General features: G+C 39.6%; 1 protein-coding gene across 5 annotated transcripts in view; it reads right to left on the bottom strand.

Annotated features, from left to right (window-relative positions):
- The window catches only part of inpp4b (inositol polyphosphate-4-phosphatase type II B), a 205,751-nt gene that overhangs the window by 17,142 nt on the left and 168,929 nt on the right, over positions 1–19,680 (bottom strand). For all 5 annotated transcript variants that reach the window (XM_033624596.2, XM_033624594.2, XM_078166207.1 and 2 more), the window contains 8 exons: positions 16,292–16,430; positions 9,743–9,915; positions 8,670–8,793; positions 7,086–7,212; positions 4,547–4,687; positions 3,973–4,070; positions 3,466–3,578; positions 1,409–1,563 (listed from right to left, as the gene is read on the bottom strand). In XM_033624596.2, coding sequence (XP_033480487.1) covers positions 1,409–1,563; positions 3,466–3,578; positions 3,973–4,070; positions 4,547–4,687; positions 7,086–7,212; positions 8,670–8,793; positions 9,743–9,915; positions 16,292–16,430 — 1,070 coding nt within the window. The remainder of the gene's footprint in view (positions 1–1,408; positions 1,564–3,465; positions 3,579–3,972; positions 4,071–4,546; positions 4,688–7,085; positions 7,213–8,669; positions 8,794–9,742; positions 9,916–16,291; positions 16,431–19,680) is intronic.

Below are 19,680 nucleotides of genomic sequence, written 5' to 3'. Positions count from 1 at the left end.
AAAACAAAACAGAACAAAACAAAAAAAAAAAAAACAGTTTTGAGTGGAGGGGGACTTTTAGGTTTCACTTGCTTACTGTGCTTTGCAATGTATTTTTTTTTTTTTACAACATAATGTTCTTTTTGAAAATAAACTCAATATTAGAAGAGACAGGAAACTAATCTACTGATGTACATACCACATGTTTATGTGTGTGTAATTTCGCAAAGGTCTAGCGGGCAGGACAGCAGGGGGTAAAAGGTCAAATTTCTTTGATGTTAATTATTTTTTGTCTTGGCTTTGTGTTTGAAGAGGCTGGCCTACAGTGATTTTTGTTTCTGTGTATGGAGTCATCAGGCGTTTTAGGTGTTTGTTTGTGTCCAGTGTCCATCACATCAGTTTTATGTATTCACTATATTAATGTATTACCTTATTATGTAACTGTATGATTTAAGATGATCTTATTCCGTTACCAAGCCTATTTTACACCAATTGATGACCCTCATTAGTTGTAGAGTGTATTGAGTTGCGGTCAGTTGATGTGTATGTCTCTGGTCATGTAATGTCCCATCCTCTTATTCATCTAACATAGCTGCCATCAGCTGGACTGTGCAGGACATTACCAAAGGCATTCCAGTTTCACTTTAAAAAGTTCTGAAGTCAGAACTTATCAGATTTAGACAGATGCAGATGTAGATGTTTACCCTGCTGGCACACACAAACTTTAAAGGCAGCAGTGTCCCTGCAGCACTGATGGGAACATGCATGGTTGCCTTTGAATGTGTGAGGGGAAGGTGGTGATGGTGGAGGGAACACATGATGATGTTTATACTGGCACATCGAACGGTGATAAGATGGGAGGAGAAGGTGTAGACAAAATGTCTCTGATGTGTTCAGTGGACTCAGCTTTTGCTTAAATAATGTGTTGTGGGTGCAGGTTATTACTGTAAACCAGATCTTCATCGTAACATGTCTGGTTAAGGATTACAGAGTGCAACTGCTAAATCTTTGGCATTATTGGCTAAAGGGTAAGTTTGACCAAATTTTTATCACTTGCCTCTAGTAGTATCTAGCTGTACTGAAGCCATGCAGAGCTATTTCTTTTGTACAAAGTAGTAGTTAAAACATTTTGGAGTAAGGTCTGTGGATTATCCTCAGTAACAGTTGTTAGTGAAGTTGTTAAATGGTTTGCATTGCTTTGAGCAACTACTGCTTTGTGGTGGTGGCATAAATCTCAAAGACAGATCTCTGAGATTTTATCTAAGAAAATAAAACTGAAACTATCTACACTACTAGTGAATTAAAGTAGAAAACTGTGCCTTCATGTTATTTGGATCACTGTCTTTTTTAAATGCAGCATGATTGAGGCTGGTTTGAACAATAACCTGCACCCATAAAAGTTTTATACTTTCTGTTATCAGTGTCTTACCTCCGCATACAGTCCAGAGCACGGATGAAGAAATCCTTGCTGAGCTGGTGTTCATCACGTAGGAGAGCACACTGCTCTAATGTGACAGACATGGATGTCCGGTCTTTGGCACTTTTACAGCTGGTAAACCTGATGCCATTTAACCTTCGGCAGATCTGGAGGGAGGTGGAGAAAAACACGCACAATGTTTACACGCATCATTAATTCATCATCATCAAACAGTTCATCATCTAACTGTTCCTTCTTTGTCAGTAAAAGTGACTCATCTTGAAAGAATCTTCACCTTGTTTGCACTGTGTGCAGTTTGTTCAAACACTGACTTTAAAGGCAGTTTGGAGTAAAACTGCTCACATATTTTATTACGCAGTAAACTCATACAGTTTACATTTTACTCAAATAACACTGGATAACTTAAATTATGCATTTTTTCTGACACTCTACAGATTATCTGCCTTTACTCATGCCAGCAGCATGACTATACGTAGAGTAGAAAATGATAGATTGATTGCCGCAAAACTCTGTTGAGACATTCATAATCCCCACAGGATGAATTATAATAACTCTGATGATCGTCTAGCTTTTCCTCTAGTGCCATCATCAGGTCAAATTAATATGTTCAAAACTTCAGTTTATACCAAATACCACCCTCAGCTGTCCTATGTGTTTAGTGCTAACATGCTAACATAGGGAACATTATACCACCTCAACATCACCACACAGGTGCTAGCATGACTCTAGACTCTTATGACAACATCTTAGACCCAAAGTGATGCACAGCACAGTGCAACTGTCATTGCCAGTTTCAGACAGACACAGCTTTACAGCCAGCAACCACGTTATATAATTAGCATAGTACTTGCGCCCATGTGTATGCCCATTTGTATGCCTGTGGGCATGCCAGTCTTACAATGAGGTGTGGTCGGGCGCATTGTTGGTGTATTGATATTTTGAGGCAGAGGAGATCCATTTCACCATTGACCAAAAAAAACTTGGCGAAAAGAAGAATGGCGAAGTATTTTCCTGGGCAAATTATTCACAAAATAAGACATGCCTACACAGGCGGGTTCACAACCCACTTACACTCTGCTTGTTACACACACAAGGATGTGTAGATGGGTGAAATAAGAAATAAATAAATAATGAGGAAAATATTATAGTGAGTACATTCTCTAAATGTGAACGTAGCAGAGAGCAGAGCAGAGCTGCTGGCTGCTGCATCAAGAGAGACATGTTGCACATTCATGCACAAGGAGCTGCATAACTTCATAGATTATTTCAGAAGCTAAAAGTTAAGCTCTGTTTCCTCTGTCAAGTTTACAAGTACAGATTTTAGTTTTGCTGCTTGAATGTCCCACAATATTTTCTGCAGTGACATTACTGCTCTTATTGCTTTACTCTGAGCAGAAAACCGTACACTTCTCCAATTTGCTGAATCGGCCGTGTAAATAGCAGTGAACCAGGTCAAGGGATGCCAGGCTTTCAAAGGAAATGGGAGATGACACTCTGATTGATTGAATTCATGTGTTACCCCAAACACTTATGATTAATAAGGAGACAAAATACAACCCTTTTGCCCTTTGCGCCTTATTTTGCACCCAGATTTTGCACCATTTAACATTTGACAAAAGTGCTACTGGACACACCCTAAATGCACTTGTGTCATGCACTTTAGACCATGCGCTATAGATTGTTTAAATGGGGCCCTTAGTCTTGTTTTAACAGATTCTTACAGTAAGTTCTGTGAATCACATGCACTGTAGGAACATGTATAACACTTCACTGACAGATACTGAATATCAGGTGAAAGGTCAGCGTCTATACCGTATCTTCTTCCGAAGTCAATCCATCATGTTCAGGCAGTTACAGTTTGTTCGGCTCAACGCTCCCATTAAAGCCCATGAAATATCAATATGTCAAAAACTTAACACTAGACTGCATCTAAGCGTTAACACATCGCAGTTACCTTGGTTATTCATGACAGAAAGTTTATTTACACGGTTCAGAGAAAACTGCCTTCCTTGACAAGGACAGAAAGTCACAATGGATGCACTGCTCACCGTTCCAGCAATCCATAGTATCTCCACATTCTTTCTCTTCTTTGTAACTACATTCTGGCCCAGGGTTTCAAGTAATTCCTTTATGTCAGTCTGTGTCTGAAAACACGGTAGACCTGTTCATAGAAGACACAAAACACACCGCCCGTCAGTGGTTCTTTTATTTGTTTCGATCTAATGAAAATAAAAGTTTGAGGCCAGATTGTGTGTTAACACACAAAAGAAATAAACCTTCACTTCATCCTTCTCACACTTCGTTTTAGATGATTAAATTACAAGACCAACTTTCTAACTGATAAAGTGGCAATGTATTGCTGTGATGTGGTAAACTCATAAGATACTCAATGCATATTAAAACAATTTAAACAATTATTTGCCAATACTGTTTTCCCCCACAGCTTTGTAACTGCATGAAACAATTGCTTTCTTCCGCAGCAGTAACCTGCAACACAAGTCCCACTATTTTTTCAAAGATTTACAAAGATAAAGAAAAGAAAATTGCGTACTTACATTCTAGTGGCACCTTTTCACTTAATGATTTGTAATAGGCTTCTAACATCTCAAAGTTCCTCTGGTTTATTCTTTCTTGTAGAGAGATATCGCCAAACCTGTGAGGATGACGGAGAGGGTAAGGGCAGTGATGTTCGAGCATCACCAAGACGCTCCAAAAAACTTTTTAACAGTAAACACTTTATCATAATGGCGAACAGTGAATGCTGCACTCAGTTGAAAGAAAAGGTGACAGAACATTAAAATAGTTTAGAGAAATCCTGAAACATTTTCAACCAGTTAACATAAGCAAATGTGTAGTTACATGTCAAACTCGTTCTTTGCCTATGAAGTAAAGTGACTACACCATTGCAGTTTTGAATGCCTCCTGCACAGATGGATTACTTTAATTCAATGTCTGTCTATAGATGCACTTTGCAAGAATGAAAAACAAAGAATAAGCCATGCATGACTCCAGTTCTTTGTGTGGTTATGATACGTTTAAGACTACATTGGCCTTGGTTAACAAGTTCCCTCAAAGAGTACTTGTCCTTAAGTGCATTAGATTAAAGTGAACAAAGACTGTCAGCGGTACCTCTCTGCTATAGTTTGCTGTTCATTGATGCCCACGTTAAACAGCACCGGGAATACTCGTAGAGGCTTGCCCTCCTTGATCTCTTCTGGCAAGGTCTGGAAAACCAGTCGTGGTAATGGCACTTCTACAGTGAAGTGGTCTCTGAAAGCAGGGAGAGAGAAAAAAAGAAAAGGAAGGTAAAAGAGAAACATGATTAAACAGAAATTCAATATGTTTTGCAATGCTGTAGAATCTGATGTTTGGGAAGTTGTACAATTTGACACCTAAGACAGGCTTGAGCAGGCTGTATAAAGAGAGACTGATTGTGTGTATGCATGAGAGAAAGTGAGTGTAAGTGTGTAAAACAGATTGCCTTACAGATTGACACAGAGGGGGGTGGTGCAAGAGGAGTGTATCGTTTTATCACACTTGGCACAATGTCCACAGCGACCAGCTTGAGGAAACTGGCTTGACCTTACTGTGGCAGTGAACTATGGCTTTAGTGCAGTAGGGGGAGGGTATTCAAACTGCGGAGGCATGACAGCACAGTTGTGACTCCTGAAAAAAATATTTAACTCATGTGGACAAAAGTTCACCAAGATTCAAAATTCAGAGCGACTTGCTCATTACCGGCTGTACAGTACAACAGTGCTCCTTGGTGTGTTATCACAAAGCATTTTCCCCATTTTGTAGGTCACTTGGGACTTTGTTTGGCCCAAACAGCTCATACCTTAATGCCCCTTAGCACCAAGCCTTGCTATAATTTTTATGGACAAGCAAATGCACCCATTGTTGCAGGAATTCGCCCCCGAAGCACCAGATAAATCACAAATACCTATAATAATTATGGTCAGAGAGCAGGTAATAAATACTCTGTAACAAGACAATAACTGAACCCATGCCCTAGGGTCCGGAACTTAATTCACTGGCTGAATTTCGGGGGGAAAAAACACAAAAACAGAGCAGACAACCACTTTTGATCTTAGTAGTCAATAACACTACCAGCACTTTTACAGCAACTAATAATTGGAACTGTTCAATACTCATTATTATTAATTATTAATAATGTCTTTGTATTTTTTAAATTACTGTTCACACACTCCTGTGACTCCTTAAGAAGAGGCACATGAAGTTCACCTTAACACCTCTGCATTCTCATAGTGTGGTTAATATTTGATCTGAAACTCGTGAAAACACTCAGCTGTAGGAATAATGAATGAGGTTTCTGTTAATGTGAAAGTCCGGACATGGAGAGGGAGGTTTCATGAGGTCAGCACAGTAAACAGATTCTTGTCAAAGAGGAAATGACTGGCTATAATTAGCTTATGTTAGAGTGAAACATTTGTACAGTAAAGCTCAAGTAAACGGAGACTGTGCGGAGACAGTTCTACTCTGAGACTGTGATTACATTCCTCTAAATTGAGATTCTGTAATATATGTTGTAAAGACTTTGAAGGAATTTAATAAAATGTATTAAGTTCAAACTGTGGCAAAATATGGATGCCTTACACACATCTACAACCCAGCAGTACATAAGATCCATACAATCACCGCAGTTTCACAATGGAAGCCCAACATTAGTGTCGCCAATTCAGTACCTGACCAAATGTCTACTTTTCTGTTCCTAACGTTTGGCCTGCATAGTCAGTAAACATTATGATGTCAGTGAAGTTGACCTTTGACCTTTTGGAAATAAAATGTCTCCACTTCATAATTTTATCCTATTAGGCATTTGTGTGGAATGTTGTCATAATTAGTGTATGAATTCTTAGGTTATAGCCAAAAACATGCTTTGTGAGGTCACAGTGACCTTTGACCTACAAAATCTTATCAGTTCATCATCTACATATACTACTACCAATAAATACAAAATAAATACATAAATAAAAATAATTTAAAAACAATAAAGAAAATAAAATTAAAATAATAATGATAATGCATTTTATTTATAGGCGGCATTCAAAGCACTCAAGGACACTTTACAAGACACAGATAAAAAAAAGCGGCAATGTATCCATAGATCATAACATCAAGCAATTCTGTAATATACAATAAAAGTTAATAAAATGACCAGACAAAAACTCATCATCATCATAAAGTCATCATCAGTGCAGGTCTCCATGTGAGTTGGATTGCAGAAAAGGATCTAAGAGTACAGGCCGGTGTGTAGATATGAAGGAGTTCAGAGATTCAGAGTTCAGTGTATGTGTAAAGTTGAGTAAATTCCCTCTGGGTGTTCTTAAGCTATCATGTTCGTGAGGATGGGACGTATATATGTATGGACAGACAACCTGATTACGTAACCCCTCCGGCCATAACTGTTGTCGTTGTGGAGGCATAAAAACTGTAAGACCTGTAAAATAAAGCATTACTCTCAAGTCTTAAAATGATGCTTGTAATATTAATGCTCGTTGAGAGACTTACAATTGAGTTATCTGCACTTGTTCCTCACAGTGTACTGACCTGCTGACATTAGTAGACGCCATCATCTTATACAGAGACTAAGTGGATGTTACATTCAAGCAAAGAAAAGCAAACAGAGAAGGAGACGATGACTCACCGTCGGCCACACACTAAAGGCTGGAGGTCACTGAGGTCGTCTGTCTTGGCCTCTGTAATCTGGAACACGACTCTCTGCAGGTCTGAGATTCCAACCTCCATGTCCTCCAGCATGCCGATCTCCTCACCTTTAACAGTTCAACAAAACTCAATTAGTACCGATTCAATTATTGCTCATCACACGTTTTTTTATTAATTAAAACAAAGGTGAGTTCAGCTGAATTTTTAAAATGCCAGAGGGCTAAACCTGGATTATGAATTTAATTAAGAGCCTGCCCATGTTCTATTCTGCAGAGGGATTACTTTCATCATAAAGAGGGTTAAGGCGAGACATGGCAGGCAAAAACATCTATTTTTCATGCAGTGGTAAATTTTGAGATTTTGGGCTAGTTTACTCCTTGAATATGTATTCTTTCAAACTGCTGTAAATAAAACATTCAAATTAAACATTTACATGTTTATGTTATTACATGTTGTCTACTTGCGGCAGTAAGTTTCTCCCAAATTTACCAAACAGTTAATATGTTTATTAGTTGGGTTACTACAGTTGTCATGTTATTAAATGACCAATTTTCATGAGCTTGAAATATGCTATATTATTACTTAAGGTCTGAACATTTATTCTGTTTGTGAGCAATTGTTTCCAATAGAAATGTATTAAATTCCCCTACGTAAATCTTTGAATGCTGTTTTCTCAAAATTAGTTTTTTGTCATACACCAAGTCGAACATCTCAGCCTCTGTAGCACCTGTGTACACCAAACTTTCCAGTTATACACCTAGCTATATTCTGAAGATATTTACAGAGGGATTTGTTAATAAATCATTCCTAGCCTGATTTATGTGACATTTTATTCCCAAAAATATGGCGAAAATCGATTATTTTTTAAAGGCTATGGACAGTATATTTTGAATTTCTACGTAATAAAAGCAGATATCCTTAAATCCCACTGTATTTTTTTCATCTTATATGTAAACAAAATGAAAAAATAATTTTACAGCTGGCTGTATTTTTTTTCATACTGTTGTAAGTAATCAACTGAGGAAGTTTCATGATGATATCTTTTATTTTTAAATTTTACCCTATTCACCTGTAGTGTCTCATCATAAAATGGGTGAAGGCGTGAGCTGTCTTTTAGCTGTTTATTTTAATGACCCATCCACTTCACTTCCTTGAGAGCTGCACTGTGAGTTTTGGCAAACCAGAGTGAATGAGAACTTTGATCTGAGTGGAGCAGGTAACTAGAAGAAAGGAAACTACAAGGAACTGATCTGATAAGAATCCATCAATGGCACTCTGGTCAACCCTCACCTGAAACACATATAAAGTATAAAGAAGATATAAAAGTGCCTGTAGTAAAAAGCAAAAAAAAAAAAAAAGCAAAAAAAAAAAAAAAAAAGCAGTGAGTCATCACTTTGCACTTTCCTTTGTACATGTTATGATTCGTTACAGCTTCACATTCACTCAACATGTTAACCATTCTTTTATGATTGTCCTATCTAGAAAGCCAATAAAAGTGAACAGCTGTGTTCAGTGGAGGTTTTGAGGTTGCCAGTCCTGATTTTAATCTTAAGAATTGACTCACTGTAGGTGCTGAGCAGACTCTCAAACTGGGCCACCAGGCCAACCAGGTGGAGCTGCCTCAGGAAGCCTTGGTCCTGCATTCCTGCGTACAGCCTCATGACAAAACCACAGGCTAAGGCTGCCAACTGTGAGAAAAAACACACACACATACACACACGCGTTTAAGCCGACTCTCCTTGAGGTTGTCCTTGGCCCAAACAGCAGTCACAAACTGTATGCACATAAAATGGTAAGCAAAGAATGTGGTAAATGGTTGAGAGATTTGTATAGAGCCTTTCTAGTCTTCCGAACACCAAAAGTGCTTTTACACTTCTTGTCACAATCACGCACATTGTCATACACTGGTGGCCGTGGCTACATTAGAAGATGCCACCTGCTACTCAGTTAAACATTCACATGTACTCACATACCAATTGGCCAGCATCAGGAGCAATTTGGGGTTCAGTATCTTGCCTAAAGATACTTTCACATGCGGACTGGAGGAGCTGGAGATCAAATCACTGATCATTTGAATAGTGGACAATGGAAACTACAGCTGTAGCCTCACAGCTGAATTAATACATCAACGTCTGAGTTGTAATTCTCTTATGATAAAGAAAGTTGTCACTGCATTGGTAGTAGTTTGTTTTAAGCTTGTTGAAGTAGGTAATGTAGGATTAAGTCTTGATACATAACCTGTCAAATGAATGGAACCTGTTGGAGTAAACTTGACAGCTTACATCTGAGTGTATGTGAACATTAAATGACGTGTGAGGAACAGTTTTAATGTTGTTTAAACAAGCCAGGCACGAGATTGGACTTTGAGCTGCACTTTGGACCACTATGGACAGACAATTAGATGATAAACTGTTTTACAGTCCAACTGACTGAAATTAAAAAGTCCAGGTTACTTTGACATTTGAATTTACAAAGTGAGAGATTGTCAGTGACTGGTTTTGTAAACATAAGTGGAAAACAATCAAACATTTACTAGGGGTGTCTTGCAAAGAAAAACCTCCAGCTCAGATAACCTAAGACAGGTAAACTGCTGAAGACTTCTGAAGAATTGTTTATTATCTCGGTGTGGCTACCTACTGCCTGACTGAAGACCACGTCTCGCCTCTGTTGGAGGAGGAAGCCCTGTGGAATGCTGCAGGCTGCCTCCTGCAGGAGCACAAAGGTCATGGCTCTCTTTGCCTTCTCCACCACCTCCATCACACATTCAGTTAACCTGGTCACCAGAGGACGCAGCTGCTCCCTCCAGTCGCCTGCAGAGAAGGAGGGAATAAAAAGGGGAGGAGGTGCAGACATAGATGGAATGACAGTTATGATGTTGTTGTAGATTACAATATGTCTTAACGCCTGTGTTCACAGCCAGAAACAACACAGAGTTTATCTGCAAGGTGAAACCGGTTCAGCCATTCATGTTTCTTAGCAAGTGGGGAGGATATACCGGAAAGGGAAACTTAAAACAACACACACATATTTCAAGCTGTTTATAGGAAACAGGCCAGTTGTGAACTAAAGGAACCCACATACAAAAACGGAACACAAAAAACATGTATGCACACGATGGGCATAAAGTTATAAGCACATGGTCTCAATATTTTTGTTATTTTTAGGCAAAGTGTATAATGGCAAATAATTGGCCAATGCATGTATCTTTCATATCAGTAAATGTATTTATTTTACTTTCAGTGCTAGTGTTTCCTCAGGGCAACACTTTGGCTCTTTTAAAATCACGCAAGTGCAACAACAAGCACAGAGTTGTCGGTCAGGGGCTGTACGGGTGTCTCCAAGCACACCTGCTATTTTGGTTTATGCATATGCGCAGCTGTGGAAAGTGTAAAGGGGCTGGTTGAATTAAAAATATGGATCATAGGGTGTGGTGATAATTATAAATATCAAGAATAAATAAACTTTGAGCCAGTCACATCACTGGTCTCACAGCTCTGCAACAGCTGTGCCAATCAGCAAAGTATGAAAACATTAACTCTACACTCCTCCAGGAAATTATATTGTTGTTTGGATAGTGGCACGACGTGAACACACAGCACCGCAAATCTGCAACCAAAGGCAGATGGTGAGCAGTTTTTTAACAGTTAATTAGCACGCTGACAAAAGAAATAAATCATCTGAAAAAATTGTTTGTTGACGCCATTTACATGATTGCATCAATCCGACGCTATTTCAGTCATAATTCTACACCACATTATGTCCTAAATAATCACATCATATCATAATTGATGTGACACACCAGTATTTGCATCATAATACAAGTCAAGAATAAAACTTCAAACACCATGTTTGTTTAAAAAAAAAAAAAAGTTGGGATGGAGGCAATGATGAACATAATTAATGAACATAATTAAAGTAATCTGATGTCTCCCGAATAAACACAGAAAATAAGTAGTTCTAATGAACCACTCTGATGTGTGTGTACAGGTGTGTGTGGTTGTTTTTAACAGCCTGGTGTCGTTTGCATGTAATTTAATCAAGGTAAACACAGTGTAATGGCACCACGCTGTGGCGCGGCACTTCTCAAATCAAAGGCGGAGGATTTATCAACATATCTGTCCTGATGCCTTCAGACAGCTGCATGAACTGAGAAGGGCAGTTCGCAGCTGTGTACAACAGATACTGTAAGAATGATCAGATCATTTATAGATCAATGCAGACTGCTTTAACTATATTAAACCTTTTTTTTTTTTTATTCTTTTTTATTAAGGCAGTTGGGACAGAAAACAATCAGAAACAGCAATATTCAAACAAATGCATATACTCCCCTTCTTTGGGACAAGAAAGGGTTACATTCTGCCACATTGTAAAAAGACAACAAAAGGATATTCCTAACAGTATATTTACAGCCATTATGCCATAATGTGAGTACATCATATCAAAACAAATAGATGTGGCCATACAGTAGCCCCTCCATTACACCTTATTTTAATGCAAATTCAAACACATCTATTGAATTTAAACAGTTTGTTTTCATTTTCATCATCATTAGGTTATCGCTGTGCCTTTGCCCCGAGTATTTCCGATGAATCTGACAAAGTCATCACATTGCCAGAGGGATGTCTAAAAGCCAGTGTCCACCAAAATACCCACAACCTGTTTTCCACTGCCTCATCTAAATCAATCTTCCACCTGTGCGCCGCACACAGTGCACAAGGCATCAAAATAACACACAGCCCGGCAAAGCAAATTTCAAGTCAGGAAAATACCAAACTGAGTACTGCTTGTGCTGGTCATTGCTGTACAAGAAAAACATGGCCCCTTAAATTTACTGCCCAAATGCCGAACAGCCACCTCACACTGTACTGTAGGTCATTGAAGACACGGTGAAATTGCCTCTTTACTTCTTTCGTGTGGTGTAATTTCTGCTGGAACAAGACATTACAGTGAGACATAACAGAGAGAGACACTATAAAGTGAAAGTCAATGGCTGTATTCCATTTGACAGTGACGGTGTGCCAACTGTTGGGTTGGTGCAAAGCTGGCTTGGCTGGTTGCAGGGGCAGCAGGCTGAGCAAGGTATTCCAGACGTCCCTCTTCCCTGCAACGCTTTCCAGCTCCTCCTGGAGCACCACCAGGCATTCGCAGGCCAGACCAGATATGTAATCCCTCCGGCGTGTTATGGGTCTGCCAGTGGGACACACCAGGAACACCTCTAACGGGAGGTGCCCAGGAGGCATCCTGATCAGATGCCCAAACCACCTCAACTGACCCCTTTCAATGCAAAGCAGCAGTGACTCTACTCTTAGTTCCCTCCAGATGTCCAAGCTCCTTATCCTATCTTTAACATATCTATCTCTCTTATAATCAGGGTGGCACGGTCATGAAGTGGTTAGCATTGTTGCCTCACAGCAACTGAGTTCCTGGTTCGGTGGGGGAGCTCGAACCTCATGGTGGGGAAGCCCCTCTGGGCCCCTCTGTGTGGACTTGGAACGCATGTTCTTCCTGTGGGTTTTCTCTGGGTTCTCCGGGTTCCTCCCACAATCCAAAGACATTCAGGTTAACTGTTGACTCTAAACTGGTTGTAGGCTTCAGCACCCCTGCGACCCGTAACAGGATAGGCGGTTACGGAAAATGAATGAATGATTGAATATCTTGGAATCAGATTACAAGTAGCTGAGTTAGTTGGGTATGGTTGAGTTAATTAGTTGAGCCTGACAACTGCAGGAGTACCCCGTAAAGTATAAATACAACTGTTTGGAAATCCCAGGTATGCACTGTGTACTACTGTACATGCACATTGTCATGATACATTGATTTGATATTAAGGTAAGATTTATAAACTCTTACGGCTGTGATTAGCTCCTTGGTTTCCTTTGTATATTCCACTGTGAGACAATACTGTATATCAAGAGCACACTCAAAGATGAAATGGATTCAGTATGCATACAAACTTCTTTGAGTATACTTAATTTTGTCACACTGCATACTCAAAACCTGCTTAGAAACAGTGTGTAGGAATTGGGACACAGCTATAGCGTGATTTCATGGTGACTTATACACATTTCCTCCATCCAAAACAAGTTTCTGATGATCTCCTCTGCAGCCAACAGGGGGCAGTGTTGCTTAAGCAATGTGTCCAACTAGTTTTTCCTTTATGCATTCTGTTAAACTTCAGCATATTGTAAAGTTCTTGAGGGTAAGTGGGGATCAGTGTGGACAGGCACACACACACAAAAACAGACACTCACAAGCACATTTGGATACCACCAATAATGTATGGCACATCAGCCTTGCCCTTGTCAGAAAAATCATGGCTTATCTCATTCTGCAAATATCGCCTCCGCACAGAGAAGGAGGAAACAGAACTCCAGCTGTCATCTCTCCGCCAGCCCACCTGTCCAAACATCAAAACCCCCACAACGCCTTGTCATCAAAAGCCCGGGCTTCACCGGTCTCCGCTATAGGAGATAAAGCCTCTCTCATTATTCTGTCCGTGTTTGTATTTAGACAAGCAGATGACCACTTGCTCTGAGCCTGTTCAGCGTCTTAATAAAGGTGCTCGGGGGGGTTGAGCTTCCCTTTCAGACTGAACACCGGGCAGGTGGCCTTGTTCCTACCTGCCAGCACACTCGGGAAGATAGACACATGCAGGCATACACGCACGCACAGCCACAAAATGATACAAATGCACTAACACTTGCACAAATGCACACACAGACACAAACACACACACACACGCACAGAGCCTCTCCTTGTCGCCTGGTCAGACTAATGCCGCCGCTCTGCGTGCCAGTTGGCAGTCGTAACAGGCTGGGTACTTGTCTGGACACAAGCTTGAGGCAGGATTTCATTGGACGTAAGGGAAGACTGGGCAGCTTGCGGTCAACAGTGAATGGCTCTGCATATCAAATATTGCTTTCATCCGCTTCTCTGGCAACGGTTTAAGTTTCTCTTTTGCTAATGCTTAAACAACAGGGAGCCTCTAAGTTGGACCAGAGTCTTGCCTCACTCAGGCTGTAGATACACTGAAAAACATTGGCTATTCAGTGCTTTTTCCCTCGCAGTGAAATGTATTTGTTTTTGTTTATTATTATAAATTTTGGCAAAAACAGCTCTCCTTAAGATAAAACTAGCTACTGTTTTGGGACAGGAACAGGAGTGGAATATCTCTGGCAAGTCACGACACAGTATGATCAGCATGTGCTGCAAACTATAATGATGGACAATTCTGCAGTATACTACATACCTATGATGCATCACAGTATCTTTGTAACTAAGGAGGAAAAACAACCTCCAAAATTGGAAGATACATTTTCATAAAACCAATCAATTTCATACAGAATCTATTTACAATATTTAAAAGCTCTTCAAGTTATGTATTTCTGTGGTTTAGACTTTAACAGACCGAGGAGATCAAATAGTTGATGTCTGAATCATCTCAGCGTGAACTTTTCTCACGCACCAGGCTGTCTGCAGATATCGAAGAGCTTCATTTAATTGCTGTAATAAACACGCACAAAGACAATTAATACAGATAGACGGACCAATCATGCACAGGCACCTTGTTGTGCCACCCGTTGGTGCCGCTGTAGGATATTTTATTCTGCATATGTTAGACGTGAGCTCCCAAGAGGTGTTTGGATTACTCTCTGCAGGTAAGAATGAAGGGAGCAAAGTTTATCTTGAGCAGTGGTTCCCAACTGGACCAGCCATAGGGTCCAGATTTCTCCTTAGTCATTAGTTCAAGGTCCACACAGCTTTATACGTTAAACTTCATACTTGTGTTTGACCATCTTGTTGAGCTAGTTTGCCGTCTCTATCAAGTAGCTGTCTGTTAAGGTGTTTTCACATATAGTCCTTTTTAAACAAACCGAACTCAGTCGTCTGAAAGTGGACCAACAAAAAAGGGACTCCGTTCTTTTTGTGATGACATTGTCAGTTCATCTGAAAAAGGACTCCGTTGTCTTTATGGTCAGCTTCAGCTCTGACGGGGCCTCAGTCCTCTTCCTGTTCACCTATATGTATAATATATATAGACGTAGTTTTGGTTCTGCTTTGACGTGGCACTGCAGTGCAGTTACAGTTACAGATGAACTTCAAAGATTCTGTGTGCTTTAGACTATTGCTGTTTGATGTATTCTACATTCCACACTGAAGACGTGCAGTTTCTTCTGTGGACCAAACTACTCCTCGTCCTGCGTCCCTGTAAGTGTTGCAGGCCAGCATGGTTTCGTCTGTTTTTTCAGGCATCCCGGTACAACAACATGTGATCTAGAGGGCTACATACAATGGCAAAGAGAACCTGGAGAGCTTTGTGTTCACAAGGCACAGGTTAAGTGAACCGCACCGCGGACTTGAAGCGGACCAAACTCTGAGTATGGTTCGTTTCAGAGGGATCTAAGCTGTCTTGGAGAGTCACTGCTCTGAGTCCGCTTAGAGGGCTGAAAAGAACCAAGTGTGAAAACACCCCTAGTCACTCACTCTACAACAGGAAATGGCACTTCAAAATAAAAGGTCTGTGCCAGAGATTCACTGTACTAAAAAAATATAGTGTATTTTACAAATCGGACACGTTTGCCAGGCACTTGTGGTTCATTCTGAATTGACCTGCAACCCAATTTTGGACCACGACCCTCCAGTGGGGAACCACTAAATGGAAAGTTTAAATTTAGTACATGTGATTCATGATAAACATTGAGCTGGCTTTGGGTTCTGATTCTGCTGCTGGAGAAATTCACCTAAACCGGCCTCTGCAGTCAGCCTCAAGTGGCCGTTCAAAGAACTGCAGTTTTTGGCACTTCAGTGTTGGCTTCATTTGTCAGCCCCGGAGGTCGCTGCTATTCAAAGACGCAGCATGTGTCCCGACCCTTTCTAGTCTACAATAAATAACAGTACATCACTGCTTACTTTAAAACAGGAAAAGTGGTTTAGAAAGTGCAGGAATGAATAGACATCCATTACAATAAAATACAACCTTCATGTTTCTAGGCTACAATCAACTAATGTTTTTCAATACTAACCAGCCAACATCAGATAACAAGACTTAATAGTAGAACAGGGTTTCCAGTGTTGGTCTGTTGTGTGCCAATGTGCAAAATTAGACCCATTCACAGCATAAACACAGCCACATTTAATAGATGTTTCACTGATTGATGACTGCGCTTCACAAACATAGTTATTTACCGGGGTTGTGTGAGGTGATGACATCAGCGAGCTGCTGCTCGGGGACCGGCTCCTGCTTGCTGTTGTCTTCCTCCTGGAGTTTATCCACCATGGCGATTACACAGTTGAGACATTTGGCCACGTTGGCCCACACCCTGTCCTAAAAGAGCCGAACATACAATCAGCGGTCAGATCAGCCTCACTGATGAGATCTCTCCTTCTCACTCTGTTTGAGATTGTGAAATTAAGGGAAACTAAAACATATATAAAAAAAACCTGAAACTGTTAAAGCAGCTGAAATCATAAAAATAACTTCAATACGTCAAAAAAAAAAAAGAAAGTGTTTCCATTTACAATTTAAACTGGCTGTGTGTCCAAAAGGTCAAAAGGAAATTGCTGTCTGGCTATTCTGAGATTACTCTCAAAGTGTTTCAATTGTTTCCAGCTTTCTCTTGTTTGTCCTGAACTCCAACTGCTAACGGACGAATACATGCTTTCACTTTTCTGTGCGTGTGTGACAATCCAAATGTGTGTGTGTTGTAAGACGTGGTGTGTATTTTTGTGCTTCAAAAATATGGTTTGAACATCATATAACGGTGAGGAATATTTTGAGCGATAATTAGGCATTGGTGTGCAGAATTCATGACAAACTCCTGCTGTCAGTGAGGCAGATGCCGTCTTCACATGCAAACAAAGCATACACACTTCAGTGAAAACAAGCAGCATGACTTAAGATTCAGTGACAAGGATACAGCAAAATAATCTTCTGCAGTCAGTTTGTTATGATGAAATGTTGAAACTCCTTTGAAAACACTCTCTCATTAAAAAAAAAGAGTAATGTTAAGTATGAAATCCAACTGGGCAAGTAACTGAAATTAGTTACCATAATAGTGGTTTATTCGTAATACAGTAATAGTTTATCTCCCTGTGTGTGCTCCACCATGTTGGCCAGCGTCAATGAAAAAATGACAGGTTGTCAGCTTGTACTTAAAAATAAATAAAACTCTAACAAGTCACAACTTTAAAAGATTTCTTAATAACTTGGAAAAGTTGTCACATTTGAAAGCAGTGGCAGATTCATCTAGAATGTCAAAGAGAAGAAGGGTTTTTTTTGGGGGAGTTTTTCCTTATCCGCTGCGAGGGTCATAAGGACAGAGGGATGTTGTATGCTGTAAAGCCCTGTGAGGCAAATTGTGATTGAAAATATCTGGGCATCATCTATAGAAAACACTTACTTTACTTTTTCAATAACTCCTATACTACCACCGACAACTTTTTTTAAAACAATTTACTCAAAATTATCTGAATTCATATGGCAAGGTAAACCCGCAAGAATAAACAAATCAATTTTACAACTACAAAAAGAAAACGGAGGATTTAATTTACCAGATTCAGAAAAATACTACTTAGCATCACAAAGTTTCTATATATATCACATAGTGGCAAATTCTTCAGAACAACCTTGGAATCAAATAGAAAATGCACAGTTAACCCCCAGTAACTTATTTCTTAAATTATTTGCCAAAATTGAAATGAATGAATGAAAAAACTACAAAAAATACAATTAAAATTTGGTAAACCATAAAGGTCGCCCTGAATGAATCCATTTCAATACCATCTAGTACCAAACTGTGGGATAACAAATTTTTAACTATTAATAATGAACCAATCAGATGGACAAAGTGGGAAGAGAATGGGATACGCTGCATCAAAGACCTCATGGGAGACAATAAAATATTAAAATTTGACCAACTAATAACCAAATATAATTTAACTAAGAAAGAATACTTCAAATACATTCAAATTACGCATTTCATTGATAAAACTTTTGATTTAAATAATTTAAATTTATGTAGTAGAACAGATAATATTTTATTCACTTCTGAAAGTTGCTCAAAACTTACCCATAAAATGTATAAACAATTACAAAAATCAAACAACTCAGAAATCATATTGAAGAAGATCATAAGTGCTTGGGAAAAGGATCTAGGTTAGTATCTGACAAACGAATGGCTCGAATCATGGAAAACTACACAAGACATAACAAATAACGAAAATCTACGCCTTATTTAATACAAAATCATGATGAGAGTATATTACACATGAGACAGAATAAATAAATTTAATAAAAAGATATCAAGTAACTGTATAAAATGTAAAATAAAGGAGGATTCCATATTTCATGCCTTTTGGGAATGCAATAAAATTAAACCCATATGGATAGAATTGAAACAATGGATTGATGATACATATAAGGTAAGTATAAACTTAACTCCATCACTTTGTCTAACAACTTGCACGGTGATCCCACACTGAGGTACCCCAAGAGCTGGATAGTTTTATTATCATCACTAGCATTAAAGAAACTCATACTGCACCACTGGAAAGACACAAAACCTCCCTCTATACACCATTGCAAACGCTACATGTTGCATATTCTAAAAATGGAGCAACAGGTGGCTAAAGATAAAAGGAAAGCACAACAATTTGATAATGTTTGGAATATAATGATTAATGCTCTTGTAAAGAAATAGGAATGTTTACTCATCTTGTCTGTCTTTTCTTTTCCCCTCTATTCAAGGTCAGTTAGGTGGAAAATGGACAATAAGACTCATCGATTTATTCCCACTGTAATGTGTGTGGCTGTGTGTGTGATTGTGTGTGTGTCTGGTGTCTGTGTGTCTGTGTGTGTGCCTTTGTGGGTCTATGTGTGTATGGATGGGTGAGTGTATGGATAGCTCGGTGTGTGATTGTGTATCTCTAAGTTTATGCTAGGATATGCATATGTATGTATATGTGTAATGTGTTTGTACTTTGTATTATATTGTCTCTGTTTTGTCTTCTAAGTGTGTTATGATTTTTCTCTTGTGATAAATGAAAAGCAATAAAAATAATTACACAAAAAAGAAAAAAACACAGCTTCAAATTTTACACAGCCCCATTGTACACCATTACTGAGGGGCAAGCTTGGTCTTAGCCAATGATACTCAACTTATTGCCCACAGGCCCCCAATGGGGTTCTGGGTGGCCGCCCAACTATTCACTAATTCACAATGAAAGCAAGTTGAATAAAAGCTGGGATTTTTTTGTACTATTAATATAAATGCAGTGCCATAGAAAGCATCAAAATACAACACGTTTATCAAAGACAGTGCCAGGAGAGGATCCCCAACAGAGTCCTCAACTCCTAGAAAAGCCCCTATGTACACCTGACCTGTGTGGAGCTTCTGCGTCTGGCCCCTGGCCTCCTGTCACTTTGCAAAATTGGCCCCCAAGCAAAGCAAGCTAAAGGCCCGAACATACTTGGGCGGAACGTACGTGAAACGGACTCCGCGGAGGTCCGCGCAGACTCAAAGCGGACGTCCGCAAGCCCTGTGCACGCAAAGCTCAGATTTTACGACCGCGCGGAC

Source organism: Epinephelus lanceolatus, chromosome 3, assembly GCF_041903045.1.
Source record: "Epinephelus lanceolatus isolate andai-2023 chromosome 3, ASM4190304v1, whole genome shotgun sequence".
In the NCBI taxonomy this organism is placed as follows: domain Eukaryota; kingdom Metazoa; phylum Chordata; class Actinopteri; order Perciformes; family Serranidae; genus Epinephelus; species Epinephelus lanceolatus.
This window is presented reverse-complemented; position numbering and strand designations above follow the sequence as displayed.